At 39.6% G+C, this 23,678-nt stretch overlaps 1 protein-coding gene across 1 annotated transcript in view; it reads left to right on the top strand.

The window, feature by feature from the left end:
• Positions 1-23,678, top strand: part of JAZF1 (JAZF zinc finger 1) — a 195,607-nt gene that overhangs the window by 87,122 nt on the left and 84,807 nt on the right. Inside the window, exon 2 of the mRNA XM_075083140.1 lies at positions 17,812-17,884. Within this exon, the coding sequence (XP_074939241.1) occupies positions 17,812-17,884 (73 nt within the window). The remainder of the gene's footprint in view (positions 1-17,811; positions 17,885-23,678) is intronic.

The raw sequence follows: 23,678 nt of genomic DNA, 5'->3' as shown, positions 1-23,678 counted from the left end.
GCTCAGCAGACGTGTGCCAGGATCATGGCAGTGAACTCAACTGTGTGCTGCTTTTTTATTTTCGTGGTGGTAGTGGTGGTTTTGGGTGCCATCCTCCCCACCCACCCTGATCACTCTGTTTTTGTGGCTCCAAGCACTTGTAGATTATTGAATGTTTGATGCAGGCAGTGACTAGCGTTATGTACATAGACAAGATAGGCTAGCTTGCATTTTCTCCTCAGCATTGTACCTTACAGCTTGAGTTCTTTGTGTTTTTATTTACAGTGGTACACTGTAAAGTATGACTGTCTTAGTACGACTGGTAATAATATAGGCAAATGGCATTTTGTTTTGTTGGAACTGTAAAAAGTGTGTTTATGGCAAGATTTTTAAGTACAGTTATGCTCACATCTCTCTGTCTGCAGATGTTGTGCCAGCAAATACAATGTAGCATAAAGAATCTCAGTTTTATCAACAGCAAACAGAAAAGGGTTGAGGCACTGAAAAAAAAAAAAGGTGAGTTGAGCAAAGAAACGAGTTTGTCGGGATTGTTAAGCAGTCTGTGGCTGAGCTGGAAATGGAACTTGTAGCCTTTGATCCTAGCCAGTGCAGAACATTCGCTCTGTTATTTAAAACTTGCACTAAAATTAACTTTGTTATTTAACAATTTTCTTTTAAGATAAGCTTTACCATTAGTGATGGTGGGCTGAAACAGTACTTCATGTGCAATGTTTTCCCAGTTGTCTCATGACAATTCTTTTTCACCTTTGCTTTAAACCTGGAGAAATGAAGCTGATCCTTGTTCTGTGAAGATCTTTATACCTGGACAGAAAACAAGATCTAGAATAGAATGTCTTGGTTATGCTGGAGACCAGGACTGTGTCTGGACCTGCTGTTACAAGCAGAAAAGAATATAATATTCTAAGTTATCTCTTTATCTGTTAAACAGCCCATGAAACTCTCCCATCTGCTTCGCTTCTTAGGGTCCTGTCTTAGAGATACGTGGCGTAGCTTGTTACTGTCTCACGTGTCCACTGTTGCAGACGATGTGCTAGCTAGTAGGCTTAATTTTTGGTTCATGTCAAGCATAATTGGACTTGAAGAAAAGTAATTGTAACTGTTGTTCTTTTACTGATGCTGTCCATTCAGATTTCATAACATGCTCTTCTCACATTCAGGTTTTTGTCTTAATTCAATTCAAAAACATCACCCAGAATATAAAATACAATCCTTTTAAGAAACAGAAACCTTTTGTTAAGAGCTGAAGTTTTTTCCTCGTGGGTTTTACTGGCTTGATCTGTTAATTAAATAGTTCATACAGGTCTTTTCCATCTCCTGTAATAGAAACTAAATTTGAAGCAGCTATTCTACAGCTGTCTAACGTTCTCAGGAAGGCCTCGCTACTGCCTGATGCTATTCAAAGGTTCACTGGAAGAGAATTTATGATCTTGGTTCCTTTGCAGCTGGCGTGGCTGGTAATATTGCAAAACATGCTGATTTAGAATCTCAGCTGGTAGCTGCAGAGGAAGGCCATTTATTGCACGAACATGGAGAATGGACTATTGTCTTCCCAGCAGACACTACCTCAGGCTGCATCATGACTGTAGTGCGGTCTGCCTCCTGCCATCCACCTCTCTTGTAGTCCACTGATGATTTAGACTGATGCATGTTATACCTTCCTGTGCCTTTCTTCCACAGCCCAGTCCACCAGATTTCTTTCTGTTGAAGTCAGATTCCAATGAGTTGTTGGAGTACTTGGGTCTCATCCTGTATTGGTATGATATGCCAGTACATGCCTTCAGACTTGGAAGCTGGAAAGTGTTTACCCCGATGATACAACAATAGAAAAATGTATATTTTGACTGCTCATGTTAATTTCAACTCCACCTCCCCAGAAAGAAGAAAAGCAAAACAAAAATTATTAATGTTTCTGGCTTCAGGGATGGTGCTGACTTGGGAACCCTTGAACAATATGCAGCTTTTTCTTTGTTATGGGGCTTCTCTAAGCATATTGTCTGCAGTTCATTGGCAGACAGACAATGTCAGTCTCCCACTGAGGTGGTTTGTTTAAGGTGTTTATTTCCACACTCTTTAATTCATGCCACCTTCACCGCAGTTTTGTCACAGAAGATATTTGTCTTCATTTTGACTAGGCTATTAGGTAGTCTACTGGCTGTAGTGAAAAGCTTTAGAGCTAGAATAAATTACGGAGGAGTTACTAGGCATTTCTTTTCTTCTCACTGCAAATCAATACCACTCTGTAGAGCAAGGGGTGAGCACACTGGGACTACATTAATGACACTGACGTTAAACTGACATGACAATGACACTACATTAATGAATATTAAAAGCTGCTAAAATCCAAACTGAACGGAGAGGGAGATATTTCACTTAGCCTTAGTAGACAGATGTATTTAGAAACAGGAGTAAGGAATAGAAAAGGCTTCTTGGGAGGGGCAGGGAAAATGCTTTCAGGGAGGGGAGTATTCTTGCTGGTGGTCTTAATTTCTTTTGTAATCCAACTACCATACTTACTTATTCCATGTTAGTCCTGAGTTCAAGGCAACTTTAGCTAAATATCATGAACCTATCACAGCAGGAATGCAATTATATTGTCCTGATGCTGATATGCAGGTGTCTATTGAACCTGCAGAAAGGTTTTGTTGCCAATTGGATTATTTCATTAGTTTGTTTAGAAACAGCAAACCAAACAAGCTCTTCTGCTGAAAAAAAGCCACCTTTTTAATAGGCATACCTTTTTAAATAAGTATTCGATTGAAACTTTTTAAAGTGTTTGATTAAACTTTTTAAGCTATTTATTGAGAAGGGAGAAACAGACTACAAATGGGAAGTCGTCTGCTGTTGCATGTAGTAACATACTTGGAAAGGAGATATTTTTCTAATGTTATGTGCAATTATATTAGTAAAATCATTATTGAAATACGTTTTGAGAAGGAGCTATTATTTTTAAAGTTGAAAGTGTCTTTCTATAGACTGGTTGTCTCTTTATGCCAAATCATTTAATGCTCTTTAGAGAACTTTAAAAAACTGTGTTTAAAAATAATTCCAACAGGAAGTAACAGCATAGCTGAATGAACACAGAGCCAAATTCATCAGAGTTTAAATTGTCCTTAAATTAGGCAACAGAACTGTTACCTACTAAGTGTCTTCATTTTATCTTATCCCTTTAAATAATTTTGATAGATGTTTGCTGTGCTTTTTATTTCATAATCAGCTGTTGATCAGAGGAGGAACAGAATAAAAATAATATTGAGATTTATTGCTGTAATAATGGATAATGCTATCAACTTCTAACAGTTAATTGCTGCTTAGTAGTAACAATAGTAGAATTTAGAAGATACTAAACCATCACTTCTGGAAGTAATATTTTTTTGGAAGTGATTAAATATAAAATTAGCAGCTGGATTGTTCAAGGGAATGTGCATCTTTTCTTTGAGATACCAGGAAAAGTGTATATATAATGTAGATATTTATGTGTCATGATCTGAGAAGGCCTTGCTTGAGTTTTCAATATCGCTGCTGTCCTCCTTTCCCTGCTACCTGTTTCCAAGCTCTTCTTCATTCTAATTATTTACGATATATAAGGGAAGAAGAATTATGTTTAGGTGACTCTGAATAATCCATTCTTCAAATGGCTACAGACAGTAAATTTAATACTGCTTTGAACAGCCGTATTACATTTTGAAGTTGTACTGAGCTAGGGGTGAGGCATTGCTTGTCTGCATTCTTACAAGACATCAGAAATACACAACATGGCAAGCTCAGGTGCAAAAATGAGTCAACAGATTTTCTTTGTGCATAATCCAGTGCAAGGAGAAATTTTACTGTTTGTAGGAAACTTTCTCTTTTCTATCTTTTATCATACCCTAATGTAATTAAAACACATTTTTGAAATATCAGTGCATTACTAATTGCTTGATCCTCTTGGGTGTTCCTGAGCAGAAAATGAGCTTTGTCTGATGAGAAGCCTTCCTGAGCTTGACTTGTATGAACCTGGAGCACCTCTTCCACCTGCCAAGAATGCAGTGCCCTTCAGTTGCTCTTAACATGAAATATTAAGGAAGTACAGACATTTCAGCTTACATGAAAGTCAGGCAAAACTCTGGAAGCCAAAGAATTGCATGTAATGTTTTGTGAGCTTTTTTAGTGAATAGTCTTCCTGTTGTTCTAATTGTAAAAACGGGGGGTTTTATTATGGTTAGCTAATTTTGTATTCATTGGAGTGACTATTTGTGATTAATAATTCGATATTCAAATTCTGTGTGAGAGCAAAGAGAGTATTAGTGTTTTAAAGGAGTTGGTAACTTAATGCATTTTCTTTGTGTTCACACTGGGAAATTAATTTTTATTTGTTGAACACAGCACGGTTTTGATTCGTACAATAATGTAAAAATAGAATGTGTAAGAACATGCCTTAGCCTTGAAACATCTTTGATTATTAAGCTCATTGATTTCCTTAAATCTCTACTTAATGCCAACATTTTTAGGCTTATCTGATTTTATTTTCTGTTTTAAACTGAAGGTGTTTTGTGTAGCCCATTTCAAAATGAGCGGGGCCTTGTGTGGCACTCCCCGTGCCCTGTGTCTCCGTGGTGGGTTGCCACACTCAGGTTCCCTCTCAGTCGCTTGCTATGACTGCTCTGGCTTCCCCTGACAGGAGCAGATTGTTGTTGTTGTTTTAAATGTGGTACCTCCCTATCAACCTTCCCAACACCAGTGGCGTAGAGCACCTGAGGGGCTATGTGCCTGCCAGAAATGACAGGGGAAGCACCGTGGCTGCCGCCAGTGCCTTGTGAGGAGAAAACTCAAGACAGTGAGAAAGGGCTCGAAAACCCCTCGTGTTGTGCGAGGTGAAATAACGTCTTCAAATGGCAGCTGCTGGCTGCCCCACACCTGGGCAGTGCCCGAGAAGGGAGATGGCGGCAAGCGAGCGGTGCTGGCTGCGGGGGGGGGCGGGGGCCTGGAGCGGGCTGGGCACGCCGTGCTCATCCCTGCACAGAAACGCACGAGAGGCTTGCAAAGACTGTGGTAAATCCAGTGGAAACGAATCCTCATCGCTTTAATGATCCATCCCCAGTGGCATGTCTTTTCACTCCAGAACAAAATGTCTTGTTTAATCTTCTACTAAGGACTCGTGTGAGATGTTTCTTTGCACCTGTGTCTCCCCGTGAAGGAGTGGCCACTGCTGCCTGTGAGGGAAGGGTGTTTCCCCTCCCTGGCTGGTCCAGTTAAAAGCAGCTTTTTCCCCATGAGTTGCAGCTCTTCTCCCCTCCCAATCCTGCCCCTGCAGATGACACACCAGGCTGAGTCAGTGTGGAAATCTGTACTGTGCTTAATGATGAGGAAAAAGGCATTTGGCTGCCTCAAAACCTGAAGTTTTCTCACCAAAGGAAACTGGCAGACAGTTCCCAGGACAGAAGGCATCTCCTCTCATCTCTCCACAAGCCTCAGTTCATGCATGGCTGGGTGAGGGTAAAACATCAGTTTTATCTTGGCATTGTGTAAGTTCAGACCATTGCACTGAGACAGCAAACTGCAAGATCCAGTTTCAGTCAAGCTGTGAGACTTTACCTCATCCCTGCTCTGCAAACTCTTGTTCTCTAGCACCTGGACCAAGGTGGCCAGATGTCATTCAGTGGAGGGCACCAAACCACTTTCTACACTGGCTTCCAGTGGCTGGAGATACTGGCACTGAGTTGGTAACTTTAGGGCATGAAATAATCTATCTCACCTTACTAATTCTCAAGAGAAGATAGTTTGAAATGCTCTTTCAAGACCAGGTATCCAAGGTACAAAGAATGGAGGATGTGCTCCACTGTTAGTACTTAAGGGCAAACAAAATAGTCTTGTTGCTCAAGGCTTATAGTTAAAAGCACTTTAGGAATTTCTTCCATACCAGTCCTTGTTATCCCAGTGATTGAATATTAGACTTCAAAAAGGTGCCATAGAAGAGATGCAATAAACCTAAATAAAAATAGTCGTTTGCAGAGTAGATTCTTTGCCTCACAGTAGTGCATAGATGTGATGTCTTCCTCTTGGAGAGAAACCCTTCCACCTGTATGAAATGTACTTACACATGGGGGGGGTGTGTGTGTGTGTTTCTTGTTCCCTGCAGGGTAGGCTTGTTGCTGTATGTTTCATGCTTAGCACTTGTTCATAATCTTGGATAAGGCACACTGGTGGTGCAGTTATTTCCAGTGAAATAAAATTGTGTAAGACACAGTATGTCCAAATGAACTTTGGAAAAGACATTTCAGGAAGTAAAGGTTATCTGAGCACCTGGCGTTCTTATGCAGTTGATTCCCATCCTTATTCCACCAGGCATGGTCACAATCTTCCGGAGGGGGCTTCTCTTGAGTAATGCTAAGTAATGATGCCATTTCCTTCTTCCTTACAAGAAATTGCTTAGTTTTGTGCAATCCTTGTTCCTGTCAGCAGGAAGCGAAGATTAGGAATCCAGTCTGTCTCCTACAAGACTGCGCAAAGTAGTAGCCCAGAAGTTAAACAACTTATAGCAATTTTAGGGACACACAGGAAAAATATGTGTTGTTTCCTTCTAATACAACCCTCCCTCAAAAAATAAACCAAAAAACCCTGCAACCGCTGTTTGCAGAGGAGTGAAAACACAGTAAATAACTTATAGTAAAAAGCTTTCCTTTTTGATTCCTGGTAAAGATGAAGAAGTTTTATATGTGAAAACCTAGCTGCACTGCCTGTAGTTGTTCATTTTAGTGTTTCCAGCCAGAATTAGAAGTGGCCTGTTTTCAGTGACACTTGAAAATTTAGTGCTATGTTGGTAGTCTGAAATGGAAATCTTCTGACATTGCAGATGAAATATGTGCCACTGACATTCAGTTGTGGTTTAGCTGGCCATGGAGTTGGGATATAATCATATTATTTTAACTCCTGGAGATCATTACTACTTTGGGAAATAAAACCCTCAAGCATCAGAACTGTCGAGATATATATTTTGAACTTTTATTTAAAGTAATACTAGGTTTTATTTATTTTGGAATGTTTAGCCAGGTTTTCATTATTAAAACTAGATGAGAACAAGGGTTTGAGTATTTGAGTAATAAAAATAAAAAGGCAAAACACAAACCTATAAATTTTCAGGTTTTTTAATAGGAAAACTTGCTGTTTTGAAATAGTAACTGCTTGCTTATGCAACTGTTTGTTCTAGGATATGGATTTAAGCATGTACTCACCTCACATGCTTGATTTGAAAAAGCACAGACTTGTGGTTTATGTAAAGATGGCTCTTCTACTAGTAGTTAACCAGGTTTTGCCCAAAAAAGACCAAACCTCCCAATGGATTTGCCCAGGCCAGGCCCAGTTTGTGTAGAAACCCACTGAACTCAAACCTCTGTCAATCTATTGCCAACTCCAAAAATTATTTCCTCATAATTTTGGCAAAACGCTGAATGCAAGAGAACTGCTCCTCATTTTTCTTTTTTGTCATATTCCAAATGTAATGGGTAATGATGTGTATGACCTTAGAGAGTGAAGAAATGTGTGAATTTTGGAAACTGAGGTTTCTGACTGAACACCTAGAAAATCTGCATGCAGGGCTGCATCTGTGTTGGAAGGCACCCTCCAGCTCTTTTCCTCCTTTCTCTCTAGTGTGTCAGCACAGGGAATGAAGAATGCTTTCCCCAACAGGCATACCCATACCCGCTTGCCCCCAGGGGGGTCACAGCCATGCTGGCAGAGTGTTTTTATTGGCCTTGTGTCATCTGGGGAAGTGATACAACTATCTCAACAAGAGAAGCTGTTTTGATGTGCTCTTGCTGTGATCCCATTAGAAGGCTCTGCCAGTGTAGCTGTGGTGTTACAACTTGTGCAAAAGGGCACCGAGTGTAGCTGGGACCTACAAAAGTGATAAAAAGAGCATCATACTGATACGGGTGTTTGGGGAGGGTGCTGCGTGCCACGAAGGTGGTTTTATCGTTGTTTCAGAATAGAATAATACCCCTAAATTATGGATTTAATTTTTTAAAATTAATTTTGTGGAGCTTCCGATTCGGGTGAATTAAAGGTGAGTGTCTTTCCACAGTATTTAAAACTCTCAGACAAAAGAAACATCTTAGTGTGGCGAGGAATAAAAATAGTCATTTCATTATTGAAATGGGATCATTTTAGACATTGCTGATAATATACGTTATGTCCCGTGTACTTGACTATTAGGTGAGAATGGACCTTTTATTTTAACACTCTCCAGTGGCACCTCGTGAGATGATTTGGCTTGAATTAAATGTTGGGAAATTCCATGAAAATGGCATTCTAATTTTTCTCTATTTCAAGCTTCATTACGTATATTTGCACTTAGAATTTGCAAGAAAGATGTTAACATTTCAAATGCTTAAAAATGGAACAAGTCTCACAATTTAAGAAATAAAATAAAATAAAGCAGCAGCAGAGTCTTCCAGCCCCACCCCCCCAAAGGACCTTTCCAGCACTCTGCTGGTCTCCTGTTGATTTGATTAATGAATATTTTACCTATTAAAAGTAACCATTAATTATTGAATTTGGTTGCAGCAATAATTGTATGTTTCAAATAAAAACTAATTAACATAATAAGTGGAGAAGCATCGCGGCACATGAAGTGTGCTTGCAGTTCACTACATCTGAAAGATCACAAGACACCTCTTGACATTTGCAGCTTTGCAGCTAGTTACCAGCCATTATGTTCCGTTTGAATAGAAATGAAGTATCTGATTTACAGCATTACTTTTTATATTCCGAGACATGAGCTACCAAGAATATTATGAGGATGTCTGCAATCACAGTGCACAGTAATATTCTCTTAATGAATTGCAGTTATACCCTTCTACACAGCTCCCTGCTTCGTAGTTGCTGCTGCAGTTTTGGGTGGGTTTTCAGAGGAGGGGGTGCGTGGGAGATGGCTTAAAAATTGGTTGTTCAGGTGCCATCCCTTCTGCCAGAGGCAGCTGTGGGCTGACGCAGCCATAGGTGGTAGCCTGTTTATCCGTGCCAGAGGTCTGAGGAGGCCCATGGGCTGTATCTTTAGCCTGTGTATCTCTAGCCCGTTTCACATGCACCGAGGGCTAGGCTGTATCTCTAATTGGACCAGCTTCTAATGGGACCAGGGAAGGCCACAGCTTGAATTTCTCTGCTGAGAGAAGATGCTAGTTGTGCTTGCTTGCTGGAGAGAGTGAGTTTGGATGAAGGATGATACACAGAGAGCTCACACACAGAAAGGGGGCTGTGATATTGTACCTCAAAGGCTGCATATGACCTTCAAGCTTCCCACTGAGAATGCTTACAGTATATGGTCCTTTTTTTAATCTTTTAAATAAAGAATTTCACAAATTTGTACTTGGTTTACAGTGCTGTAAATTGGTGTAAAGCAAGAAAGAAACTCTTAGGGCAACCTCAGGCATGGTCTGGTCAACCAGATAACCAGATTGCCCCACTGAGGAATAAAAGAACAGATCAGTTGCTTGCATCTATCAACTGCCTTGCAGTTATCCTAGCACATTTGATACTATCCAACCCTGTTAATGCAAATTATTTTGGGGACAGAGGAATGGAAGATTCTTTTAATTTCAGGTAAGGGAAAACTCTTCTTAAGGCAGTAGATTGTCTGTAATAAGGGCTACAAGAGTAGCAAAGTAATATATTTTCAAAAAAACAGATGAAGGCATGACTAAGTTGATCAAGTGTTTGGGTTGAGAACCTCTGTGCTGTTCTTCTGTGTGTGTTGTGTTATTTATATATAATATATTGCACTGTAAAGTTATGCACACTCTCATTTTTCACTTTAATTGCCTATCTGAAGACAGCGTGACAGATCCAAAGGTTGCTTTCAGCACCTGAGGAGCACTGTGGTCCCTTACTAGTGTGCAATAATTAAGCTAATTGCAGAAATTAGAACATTTTGAAGATTCAGGATCCATGATTGGACTCCATGCCTTCTTCCCCTTTTTTGTTGTCCATTGCTGAAGTATCTTTTTTCTTACAAATGGTTATATCACTTTTTTTTTAAATGAAAGATATTTTTCAGAAGACTTGCACGTCCTTGTGTTTACATTTACTTGGCCATTTGGTTTCTAAATCAAAACCTGAAAATGTCAAATGATCTACTCAGCTGTGTTGCTGAGCTACCATTTTAACCTGAAAGCCTTTTAGTAATTATGCATTAAATTAGTACATGTGAAGCTGTAATCAGAACCCTGTTTGGGTGGGCAATGGGAGGTAAGGGATGGCCATTACTTCTAAGAGTTCACAGTCTGAATTAAACAGTGGCAGTTTGCAAGGTTGAAACAGGATTTCTCAATAATAGTGTTATATAAAAAGTGTACTGTTCTGTCTGCTTGTATAGAAAATGTACTGTTCTGTTTGCTGTTAAGACCAAAGTACAGATTTGTTTCTGTGTAGGTAATCTGAAATAGTTAGTATATAATACCTTATCACCCAGCAAAATACCATCTTCTCATACAACAAAGCTCTGAGTTCTTGTGTGTCACAGAGTCTGTGTTATAAAATGGAGTTTCACATGTGCTGGTCTGCAGCAGTGAATGGGTGCTGTTGGTTGTGGTGTTTTTGGAGTTTTTTGTGCTTTGATTTTCATCAGGCTGCTTTTGAACTTCTGTGAGCTCCTTTTTTATACAGTCCCTCTTGCAGTGATATCCTCTGACTGCTTCTTACAGGTTCTGCGGTCAAAACACTCAGTGAAGGTAAAATGCTGGAGCGTGATGTCCCTGGGATCAGGGTACTTTGCCTATGGAGAGGCAGTTTTTACAAGTTCCCATTTTCTTCACGATCTTCCATGAAGACTGCCTCGCTTCCTTGTGAGGGACACCTATGTGAAGGAGCTAGTGTGTGCCAAACCAGGGTGTTAGGTCAGCAGGTGCTGCTTTTTATGCCTTCTCACTGTCCACGTGCACATTCCCAATATATTCTTGTTGGCTGTTTTTCATGAGGCAGCCTTCATTGAAATAACCCTTCTGTTTGATATTTCTTTTTGCCTACCACTTGCCTACGTACGTAATATGCAATTTGCATTTGTTAAGATCATTGCTAACTCTTTTGGCTTGTAGGCTTTCGGAGAGGTCCACAGTAGTTTAAACTTCAGCCTGTGACCTGTGATACCTTACCTTGGCTTTGGACTGTATTATCCTTCTGCAGTAATGCAGCAGTTGCGATCAATCAGTTGCTGAGTAGAAAGTATACAGGCCTGGTTTGAGCTGCAGCAGAGTACCAGTAGAGCACTATCAGCCTGATAAAGATGTCTCCCAGCAGGCCAGAAAGACTGCAGTTTTGTGACCTTCTTATAATATTTATGTGGCTGTGTCTTCGGGAGGGAGGGGGGGAGTGGTTCATGGCTTCATGCACTTAAGAGCATGAAGCTGTGAGAGAGTTAGCTATTTGCAGCTAACTGAGACATTTTTGCAAATCTGGGATAGACAAAAAAATGGGGAATTTTGTACTAAAAAATATCCTGAAGCCTCTAGTGTTCAGTGAAACTGTGACAGTTGAAATAAATACTGTGTTTTCTTCTTTGTGTTTTCCCGAATGTAGCTTTCTTAGTCATCTATTTAATGACAGCTTAATCTGGAAATGTGGAAGAGTTTGGTATCTAATAGGTTTTACACATTCTGATAAATCCATCTCTGTGGCATTTAACACCTTGATCTTGGAAAGAAACTTGTGTGTATACTAAGGTGTTTTGAAGTCAGGTAGGTTTAAAACTCCTGCAGAATCATGGCATTTATCCTCCAGTGTTCTGTCTTTGAAGTGTAGAGCATCGTCTGCTTTTTGGAGATGAGGGAAAATGTTTTCTGTTAAGGGTATAATTAGGGTACTGTGTTAATAACTGTAAAATCATAGTTGTCTGTGATCTTACCATTTGTATTCATAAGATGACCTGAATAACGCTGTATTTGGAATTGAAATGGTGATGTTCATAGTGGCTTCCTTGTAATGGAGGTTTTGGATGAGGAACAGTTTACAGTAACAGTGAATTTATCTGTTTCTGGCTTTTTAAGCTACATCCGTGTAAGAACAATTGCGGACTTTTGAGGAAGCCAACAGAAATGTTTGCCTTGGCGTGATTAGTGAAGCAAGCTAGTTTCAAGGGAAGTGTAGGTTTTAATTAATTAGCTGAGCTGACTTATATCAGCCAGTTTTCAAGGCCAAGTGAAATACAAGACAGGCACTCTGCGAACCTGGTGGTGGATGAGCGGAATGTGTGTATGAATGTTCTGACAAAGCCAGCGGTGAGTCTAGTGTACCTCTGTTGGCAGTTCACCTCAGTGGGATCTTGCACCGGTCTTGCACAAAAAGGTGAGATTATCATAAGCATCTCCAAGTGACCAGGGAGATAGATCATACTGCAAGTCCTTGGTCCTTGTAAACATAAGTTTTAGAGCTTTTAAAATCCTTTGCCAGGGCCATTATTTTCATAATGTTTGAGGCATTTTGGAAACAGAAATAACACCCTTGGGTTGGCAAGGAGAACTTTGTCCTTTTGCTTTTGTTGCAACTATTTGGCTTAAGTAAAGGCATGGCTGATAGAAGACATGTTTTTCAAACCTAAGTCTTTTTAAGATATGGACACCCCACTACCCCCTCCCACCCTGAAATGTAATACCTACAAAATAAGTGAAATCTGTTGGAGGGTTGCAGCTGCCAAAAAATCTTGAAAATCCAGTCACTTCATTTGTGGGTGAACAGGGATTCATATGTCCTTCTTTAGGCACCTGGACTTTTGTCAATCTTGACCTCAACTTCTGCCTGTTAAGTGGTGGCACGGTGGGGTAAAAGCAGCACTGGCCACTTCATATTCAAGACATTGAAGAGCAGTTTGAATTTTACCTCCTTTAAGTCATTATTTTTTTTCTTCTGAGACTATCTTTACTAGTTTGCTAGTGGTAGTGACCTTTCCTACTCACTGTAAGAAGAAAGCTTGCAGTTGTAAAATAATGCCACAGAAATTTGTTAGCAATTCTCTGTGTGCCCTTTATAAGGTGAAAAGTGATTTTTCACAGTGATTTAAATGCAGGGACTTTATGAAAGTGAAGTTCTCATGTGAAGTTGCTTGTGATAACTTTCTTATATCTTGTAGGGCAAAACTTACTGCTCCATTATAGGATAATGTAGATGTGGCATATATTTTTGTGCAGAAATACTTATGTAGAACGAAGTTATATAATTGATAAAGACTGTACTTAGACAGGATATGTATGCCTTTTTTTATTTTTTGCTCTCTTTAAAATACTTCATCAGGTCAGGATTTTGCAGTGCTTTCAAGCCGCAAGTTATTTCTGCGTAGAGTGAGGCGATTTAGTAATCATAGCTTGCTTGGTTCAGTAGTTGGTGATTCAGTTTGTTACAACATGCTCCACAGAAAATGCCTGGTTTCATCTGAGCAGTTCAAAGATGGTGAAGTGCAGTTTATAGTCTTAGCCTTAATTAACTACTTGTCTGGTTGCCCAGTATGAAACAGGTTGTGGATGTGAGAAATTGGAGGCGTCTAATCCTGTAGATGATTAGTTGAGTAACTCTCTCTAGTGGGTGTTAGCACCCACACTTCAGTCTTTTAGTAGTGAGGTGGTGGGACCCAGAACAAAACCCTGAGTTTCATATGAAATAAACATTTTATTTTAATAACATTTCATTAAAGAAAAAAACCAGGGTTTCCAAGATCTAACACAATAGTAAAGTAAGAGGGCATAGCTAAAAAAACCCCCACAGCATTTCAGAAAGTATATAGTGGTTTTCTTCTTAATGCTGTGGAATTAAATCAGTGGAACATAATGCTTATGAGAAAAGTAATGAAGGCAGCTCATGTACAGCGGGTGGCAATTTGTTCTACCACATTTAAAGTGTTACAGCAAAACTAGTGAAGCAGCGAGTCTTCGATAGCCCATGTTAATTCAAGAAGCGAGGGTAACTAGTTGAAATGCTAATCAACTTACTTCAAAACCAACCCTTCAAAATCTGTAGTTGTTTTTTCTGTGTGCGCTGTCTGGGTATTTTTCTAATAAGAATGGGAGCTTAGATCAGTCCTAGGTTGTACTGCTTAAATACTTTTCAAGGAAAAGATTTGTCAGCTGTGAGTGTTTAATGCATTATAGGTGTCTGTTTGGAAACTATTTAGGCTACTTTTGGCTGACTTTGACCAGCCTGTGCATGTTTGAAGAAGCATTGACTAAACATTTAACATCATACAGGGTCATGTTGTGAGATTGACAACAGATTTTTGCCTCCCCTGCTCCTCATCACAAAATCAGATAGTTGAGAGTTGGCTGAAACATAACGTCCTGGTCAGTGGGGTAAGACGTGCTTGGAGACTGTGGCTTTGGGCAGCATGTGAGGTGTTAGGAAATGGTGCTAGCATCTGTATGAATGTGCTTAGGTGTGAGAGGAGCAGAGCACTGGTAGTCCAGGCTTGAAGGTTCAGCATTAGGGAATACTGCTACTTAATCTCATTGTAGCTGTGTTTTCTACCAAAAAAAAAAAAAAGCAGCTAATTATTGTGTTGGGGTTGGTTGGTTTGTTTTTTTTTTTTTAAGTAAGCCTGGGATGATTGTGGCCTTTCTGTAGCTGTTAACAATAACGTATGTTCACCCTGTGCTCAAAAATGTGCTAACATCAAGAAAGTAAGTCAAGACAGTCTAAATTGGAAGTAAGATGCAAAGGGGTCTGGGGGGGTGTAGCACAGTCAGGGCCTGCAGGGAAGAGGGCAGTACAGGGAAAAAATTGTACATATGTTCAGTCCTGTGGTACAAGAGTGGAGAAGTGGTTATAGACATCTCCATGGGATTTTTACTTTGTTCTTATGTTGGGACATTTTGAGGGGAGAAGAGAGGGCAGCGTGACAGCAAGGGCAGGAGAGGGTGATGGGAGGCAGGACAAGTAGCAAGAACTGGGATTAGGAAGGGGCAGGAGAGAGGAAAGGTGCTGTCTGAGGTTGGGCAGAGGATGGGGAAGAGGGAATGGAAGTAGGACGGAACAGACTGGTGGCATTTTAAGACAGGAAAAAGCTGGTGGTGGTGAGCAAAGTGTAGATGTGCCCTGGATAGCAAGGCTGTTTGGGTTTTAGGTGGGTGCTGTGGTGCTGCCAGTGTGGCTTTCGTGCCACTCCACCTGGAGAAGGGCTGTGCCGGGGCCGCATGGCTGCTGGCACCTGTGGCACAGCTGGCCTGGTCTCTGCTCTTTTATGCTCTTCTCTGAGGGCCATGCGGTGGCCCCAGTGCAAGTTTCTGTGCTTTCTTTTTATCTTCTGTTATTATAGCTGGGGAGGAGAAATAATATCCAACAGCGTTATGTATAGCTCCTGCTACAGCACAGAAGTGAATGCAACGTTCTCATGACCAGCAACACAGCAGCTGGTTGCAAGAGGAATAAAAATGTGTCAAGCATTTTGAGTGCTAAATTAATATAAGATTTTCTGACCACCTCCTGGATTATTTTTTGCTGAAATTGGGATATACAACACAATCGACTTGAAATACATGTGAAGTCTGATACACAGAGGGAGAAGAGATAGACACACCGAGCAGAGATTGTGTGGAATGTGTTCCTCGTGTCAGGCAGCACCTACTGAGAGATGGGACTCTGCTTTGTGCAGCTGCCAGCAGGCAAATTTCTCTGTGCTTTGATAACATGCTCCTACAAAAGTTACAGGGCTTTTGGTTTTTGTCTTTGCATTTTCGTCTTCAGCTGGTGTTATGGTGAGCTGCTGGCGAGCAGCAGAAGGGTGGTGGACTCTTCATTAGAGCTTTCCTTTCTCCTCTCCCACAGATACGTGCAGCACTCTGATGTAAACCAGCCCCAATTTTGTCTCCTGCAGTCACAGAAACTGTTGTTTATAGTTGGAGGTTAATCCCATTTAAGAACTGGATTAGCAAAAATGTAGTCATTTAACCACAGATGCCTAAACTTGGCTTGAAGCAGTTCTCAGGTAGTCCTGGCTGGAATTAATGCTCTGCAGACATTCTGAATCAAGACAGTTTCATGGCAGGCCGTGCATAACTGAGGTGTAAATCTAACAGAGCTCACCATGACAGCAGTTGTATCCTTGGCCTGCTAAATGATTGTGGGGTTTGTAGAAACAAAGGCAAGCAAAAGATCTTTGTGTGTTGCATGAACCTAACTTCCTCAGAGAAGTGAATTATAAAGATAACACGGAAGACAGCTGATGTTTTTCTGTCTTTGGTTAGCTTAATGTGGAGTATGGTGTGCTGGTAATTACTGCCAAATTTCTCCAGGCACCACCAAGATCTGCTGCTTTTAAGGATAACAGGCTTTGGGTTGCTGGTTCGATTGGCACTTGTGCTTTTATCCCTCTTCTCTGAACTTCCTTAAAGGTATTTATCTCTCCAGTGACATATTGATAAAGGCATGTTAGCAAATCCTGGAGCCTGAGCTTTGCAGGAGCAAATATAGGAAGAAAGATTAGGATCAGTCTGAGCTTTGAGGAGGTGGGACAGGGGATTCCCGGCTCACTGAATAAGACGTTATCTGCTTCGGGCAGTGCTGTCACCTCAAGCACAGTCCCCATTCAGTTAAGTTAAAAAGCCTTCCTTAAGGCAGGGCAACAGAGACAGATTTCAAAATAATTGTATCATGTTTTAAAAATAAAACAAAACCCACAAAAACCACCAGAAGCAACTGATCGGGTCAAACAATGTGGCTATCAAGATGATGATTTTTTTTTAAGATTAACAGTGCTTAAAGTTGTAGGATGAAGCAAGAACAATCAAAAGTAGGGGTTTTTCTTGGGGTTCTGCTCCCCCTTCCCCCCTCCCTAACACAAAGTAGATGCTTCTCAGAAATAAAAGGTGAAAAGTGGCAGTGCTACAAGGAGCCATTTAGTAAAAGCAGTTTGTATTCTTTATAGTTAAAATGCAGAAGTTGCACCCAGAATTGCTTTTAAAGTAATGCATAAAACATGTTGTTAATGACTGCATAGTAATCTGCACAGGCATGATGCACATTTTCCATTGGGAACTTTTGAAGCCTGTGCTTAGCTCCTAAAGGTGCATTTCTACAATGTAGGGCAAGGCTGTATTGGAAACCTCAAAATAATCCTATATTTTTGTATAAGACAACTATGTAAACTATGGGCATACTCCCTTGGTTTTGTTTCAGAAATTTAAATCAAGACTGCTTCTTTGTTAGATAAAAGCAAAACTTAACTGAAAAAGACAATGAAAACAGTGATTGAAAACATATTCTTTCATTTAAGTGAGAGAGTTAGCACTCAAGGGAACTGGACTGTGTTTGCTTCAGGGCTTTTGGTGGGCAGTGCTCTGTTTGGCAAGCATTTTGCTTCAAGTACATTTTTGTATTACTTCTCTGATTGAGAGCGTCGGAAAATAAGCTATAGAGAAGTGAGAAAGCACAACTCAGAGATGCAGAAGAAGAGTATCAAGTCCCAGCTTACAAGATCTAATCACTCTTGAAACATCTCAAAATGTGTCAACCATGTTTAGAAATAGCTACATTAAAAAAGAAGAAAGCTTGATCCTTTTAACACTGTAAATCATGGAAAGCAGTGAAAACTAATACTTATGAGGGGGATTGTGAAAGCTCTTGTGACAGTTGGAAATTACATCACTGTTGATGTTTCAAATTCTTGTGTAAAGTAATGCAATACTGTGTTTATGAATGAATGAACAAATGATTGTGCTCTGCTAGGCATACGTGATATGGATAAACTGGGTTGAGCTATTTTATATATCTCATCTTGGCTTATATTACTTTGCAGTATACAGGCCCACATGTTTCAATGCAGTAAATATAGAAAACTCAATTCAGTGTATGTATTTTTCATTCCAGATACAGACCCACGTGTATTAGAGAAACAAGAACTTCAGCAGCCAACCTATGTTGCTTTAAGTTACATTAACAGGTAAGCGTGGTTATTTTTCAGGTATAACTGATCTAGGTTTGCACAATATGTATACATATGCATATGCCAAAATGGTATGCCTGTGTATGCATTCTCTTTTGTTTCACGTTATATGACACTGATAAAACCTGGTTTGCAAAGACAGTTGAATTAAAATGTAACTAAGTTTTTTATCACTTTCATATAGGGCACAAACAGCTCTTCAGCTGTACTGCTCAGACACTTAGAGAATGAGGTTTCAGCCTTTTATGTTTAAGCTAAATCGTGTGCAAAACAAGATAATTTGTCTTTGCTTATCCACACGAGTGGAGAAAGAATTTTTTTTTCTCAATCGAAAGTGAAATTTAACTGATTATAGTCCAATATGTAAGGGAATTTTTTATAGTACTTCAGAAGTTTTTTCAACCGTAGTGTATATCTTTAAAAATCTTGTTTACCAGCCCTATACAACCTACAACTTGAAAAATTTAAGAAATCAAACCAATTTTTAAAGCATTTCACTACATAACAGAGCCTTGGCTTTTTAGTTGTTGACTGATGGCAGAGATGAAACCTCCAGAGTACTCCTAGCATGGAGGAATGGAAATATTGCTCATGTCTCAGGCTGTGTTAGGGTGAAGAGCAGCCTGAAGCTGCTCCTTATTTTCCCTCTCACCTAAGCATATCACAGAATTCAATGGAGGTAGCTCAGATTACTTTTCCTCTGGGAGGAGAGTGACCATGGAGCATGCTGCATGGGAGGGAAAGATGGCACGGTTTTATGCAGTTGCCATGCCTCTTTTTCCGTATGTTTGCCAAACTGTCTTCTAATCCTAAATTAACACTGTAACGAAGTGTAATTCCTCATTTAAAACCCTTTTTCCTGTTCTAGGTAAATCAACATGCTGCTATTCTGGGATTATTTTGCGTTCTTTTACATCATACTGTTTTGTTGATCAGGTGTACTGTGGTTGAAATTTCCAGTTAGTTGCATTTTGGAAATGCATTTCTTGGAAAATATTCTTTTATACACGGGACACCAGTTCCCTTTTGTATCTTTGCTGTCTAGAGGGTGAGATACAAACTCACAAGCCTGGAAGATTAACCCAAAATTTAATTCAGGATAGACTGAGTTGATTCAAACTCTCATGGGTCACACACAACACAAAATTTTTCTTTCAAATTCTACTTCACATTAAAAATGAAAAAAAAAAAAAAAAGCACAGCATCCACCGTTTGGCTTTGTATAATGTTTGCTGTAGAGAAAGGGTGTTGGGGAGCGGGTGGGAAGAGGACTTTGGGCTATGAAAGTAAGAAGTGGTGTTCACTTGGTAAAATGACTAAATTTTCTCCACTGCATGAGACTATGATGATTAAGAATAGCTGCTATTGACGTGATTTCCTACTTGGCAAGTAATTCCTGTTCTTCCTGGAGACGGTCCTACCCTTTAAAGCATATTTTGAAATTAACCATGACCCTTTTTAACACTTATTTCTGTTGATCTCATTTAATGTATAAAACTTCCCCCCAACCCCAATATGTGGGCTTGGTATGTTGTTGTGTATGTTGGTATGTTTCCCTTTTTCCGTTATACACTTGGGCGTTTTCTCTTGTTGCTTCTGTGGTTATTTTATTTAATGTGGGGGAGAGGGAATTTTTTTTTTTAAATTAGGGAAAAGCTGTTTTAAGACCACAGAAAGTGCCATAGGATATGATTGTCTGATTTGGAATCAGACTACTTTTAAAGTAGTTTGAAAGTGATACCTCATCTACATTTCATGATTTTGGTACCCTTTTTAACTGAGTTGTGCATGACTGAGACAGTTTTAGTTACTCGCTACATATTTTGTCCAAACGTTTTTAATCTTTTAATTCTGAGAAATAATTCTGCAGAACTGAATTGAGTTGTTGCTCTAGTAAAAGCCAATCTGAATTGATTCTTATTTAAACCAGCTGCTATTTAGTTGCTTTTTTAATTGTATTTTAGTTTTTTCCAAAGTGCTGATATCTTTCACTGAACCACCTGCTCTATGCAGCTCAAGCTCTTGAGGGAGCAGCAATATCCGTTACACTGAGACATGCCTTTCTATTTCCCACTACATATGCCAGAGCCAAGTTCTGCTTTGTTGTCCCAGGCTATGAACTCAGATTTTGTAGCCTAATACATGTCATAAACATGTTGCATACTGTTAGATATCAAACACCAGATACTGCTGCACTTTTTTTAAACTCATGCTTTTATGGCTTCCAAGTGGAACTGAACTTAGCTTGGTTCCTGCTGTGAGTTCCAGACCTTAAAACAATCTTCCTCTGCAGGTTTGTATGTTCAGTATGTTCTGTGTGGGCCATACGGTCTTGTGGAGCCTGGGAAAATAGGGACTTCTGATTCTCAGGGACTGTCAAAATTGTATGAGAAGATGTACACATAATATATGTTGTGTTAGAAAGATTAAGTGGGTGTACTTTATGCTCTGCCGATTGCCCTGTTGTATGGTGGCCATTATAAGCGAAAACAAAACATAAATCTGGGTTGTCTGGTTTGATAGCTGGGAGGGTAAAGTATCAGTAAAGCAGATACTAGAGGCAGAAGGGTATAGGAGTCTTTGTTTTCAACCTGAAATATACTCTTGCTTCCATTCTACCCCTGGTTATTTTCTCAGTGATGTTAATACGGCAACATTCTATGTGCCCTTAAGTTCTGAAACAACCTTCAGATTGTGATGTCTGAGTCTGTACGGCTCTGTCTCTTTCTCTGCTGGAGATTTACTGCCATTACAGCTTTCAGTAACTACACACAGATGCAGCTTCCATAGTGTGTGATCCTCATGTAGACAGATAACATTCCTTTTAAAACGGGTAGACAAAATATAAATTACAGGTCATAATGGTTTATTATCACTACATCAAACACTTGCACCAGGCACTGACTGAATTGCCACAAATCCTCTTCTCAGACAAAGTTTAGTGTAGCCTTAATGCAGTCCCCGATATTCATGATTGTTCCCTACTTACTTTCCATTTGCTTTCTTAGAAGTCAAAATTGGAGTCAGTAAGGCACACTACTGCCAAAGCAGATGCAGTTCATCTGCTTCCATCCTGTAAGTATGAGTGGTCTGTCTGCAAGGAGTTCAGTGGTACTGCTACACGAATGGGGTACTGGGAATCTGTCAGGAGCAGTTGCAAATGAGCACTTGGGCCAACATCCTCCAGTACTTCATAGAGGTACTTCCTTTGTATGTGGGTCAAGATACCCTTGTATTTTGAATTGCATTGAAATGCAGTGATTAGTGGCAATATTTAATATTGCTTATACTACTACTTAGATGCAGCACTTATAGCTTTAAGTTCATTAACTTTGACTATGAATTCTGCTTGCTGTTTATCGGAACCTACATAGTGCTGTTTGTGCCTCTGGTCTATTGGTCTGGGACTTTGACGGCGATGGTTCTCGAGTTTGCTGTAGAACTGTGGGATGCGAAGCCCTGGCGTTGCAGCATACTGTCAGGGCTTCTGGGCTTGTGCAGTCTGATGGAGAGAGACTCCTCAGTATTTGCATAATCTAATATTTGTTTACTATGGATACTGCTGGTTACCTGTTAGTGATGAAAGCAGCTGTTGTGGGCATGGGTTGGTTTGCCTTTTTTTTTTTTTTAAAAAAAAAAGACAATTAAAAAAATCGCCCAAACCAAAACAAACCCAAAACCAAAACTAAACCTCCCAGCATTATTGGCACAAGTGAGAAGACAACAGAGGCATACAAATACTTTCTCTGGCTAAAAAGGTAATACTAAAGAAAATGCTAAAAATAAAAATATTTTATTCCAAAGCTTAATGCATGTAAAATCCTTTACAATTAAATTTTAAAGGAGGTGTTTCAGCTTTGAGCTGGTAAGCACCAGAAATAGGAAAAAAAGCATAATTTATTGGAGTAAATTCTTTTCACCTTGAAAATGGAAGATAGGAAGTGCCATAGTAACTTGTGTTATTGGAAGCATATGCCGTAAACGGAACAACTAAATGTCCATTTAATACAGTTTCTATAAAATACATTTTCCTTAGATACAGAAGTTGTTTTGATTAAAAATTTTCATCATGGTGGGGGAAGAAAGGAAAATGGAATGCACCTACAACTGAAACTAAGATGCCTCAGTATGTAGTGTTTCTACTGTAGATCACATAATAGCTACACTAGGGAAATGCTGAAAGCAGACTGTTGTAATCTTAAAATCTTTAAAAACCTACCAAAATACTTTTAATTACATTTATCCTAAGTTCTTTTTAATAATGATTTTCTATTGATAATTGCAATCATACAAGAAAGGTTATATAATAAAATGGGTTTTAAGCATTGATCCTACAAGCAGTTACCACACATTGGGGTGAACGTTTTCAGTGTTGCCTGTATGTAGTCTGGTGAATGAGGCTGCTGAATGTCTATGAAGTTTATTCTTGTGCACAACTGGGAGCACAAATGAAGCCTGTGATCAAAACTGGATGGCAGTCTTGGCTGAATAGTCCAAGATTGTCATTGCACATCTCTGAGCCATTAATGTTTTTTCTCCTCCCTCCAGATTTTATTTTTAAGTTGCAAGATTTTGCCTCACTGTTATCACTACAAAGTCCTGTAGGCTCCAGGCCTCTCCCGCCATTTCCCTTTCTTCTCAATGGTCATTGACTTTTCAAGAACAAAATTCCCTACTCTGCTTCCTTTTTTAATACCACTAGAAGTAAAATCAATCATTTCTGTGAGCGTATGTGTTTTTGAAATTAATTAATTGCATGTAAAGTTCTAACCACTGCAAACTGACCCTCTGTCTTGTCCAGCTCACTAATTCTGGTTCTACTGCTATTACCTATTTTTTTCCAGGAGTAAAATTAACAGTCAACACCATAGGATTTAATGGTCATTTGAAAGTTATTTTTAAAAGTGGTAAGTCTTTAGGTAGTGACATATTTAGTATGCACTATGTTACTAATGCAATAATAAGAAGAATGTTTTGGATTTGGGGGTAATGCCCTTTGACTACATCTATGTGGTTTCTTAGCAGGGTATCCAAGCCACATGATACTGGTCCTTTATTTCTTTGGCCTTAACTTTTTCCCTTTTTTCCCCCCCTCTTTTTTTTTTTTTTTTTTATTTTTTAATTTAAGGTACTATGCTCAGTGCTGGATAGAAATTTAAAGTACTTCTTACTCCTTTCTGTACAGGAGGTTCACTCTTGCCATTGGCCACTTCCATTCATACCCGTTCTTTATTACCAGGGTTATCTTCTGCTGTATGTTTAGTGGGTTTCCTCTGATAGCTGGTTCTGTGTATGCATTTAGTTGTAACAGTTAAACATGCTTTCAGTAAGTATAATGATTCATAAATCACTACCTAGTAGCATCCACAGCAACACATTTCACTTTTTCCTGAGGTTCTGCTATGACAGGTTTTCCCGGTGTAAGCTCTCAGCAGTAGTTCAATAAGGAGCTAATGAAAGACTCTCAGAGGTCATACCCAATAACTGGATGTACTACCAAAAACTCTGTTGAACATTTTTGCAGCAGCAGCACAAATCCTGCTGCTTCCTTTTTTTCCAAGAGCGTGAGCATTAAGTTGTTTGACCAAGATTCAGTTTCTTCCTCTCCGATCCCTTAGCAGTGTTGTCATTATAAGACTGTTAACTGGCATGGGGTAGGACATAATTTCTCCTCTTGACATTTCTTCTCTTTGCCTCTTGATGTCTGTGTACTGACATTGAAATGGCTGTTGGGGCACAGTTTGGAATCAATTCACCTCATAAGCAGATCAGACTTCAAGTCTTTCTAATT

Source organism: Phalacrocorax aristotelis, chromosome 2 (genome assembly GCF_949628215.1).
Source record: "Phalacrocorax aristotelis chromosome 2, bGulAri2.1, whole genome shotgun sequence".
Lineage (NCBI taxonomy): Eukaryota > Metazoa > Chordata > Aves > Suliformes > Phalacrocoracidae > Phalacrocorax > Phalacrocorax aristotelis.
The sequence above is the reverse complement of the archived record's forward strand: the minus strand, read 5'-3'. Positions and strand labels throughout refer to the sequence as shown.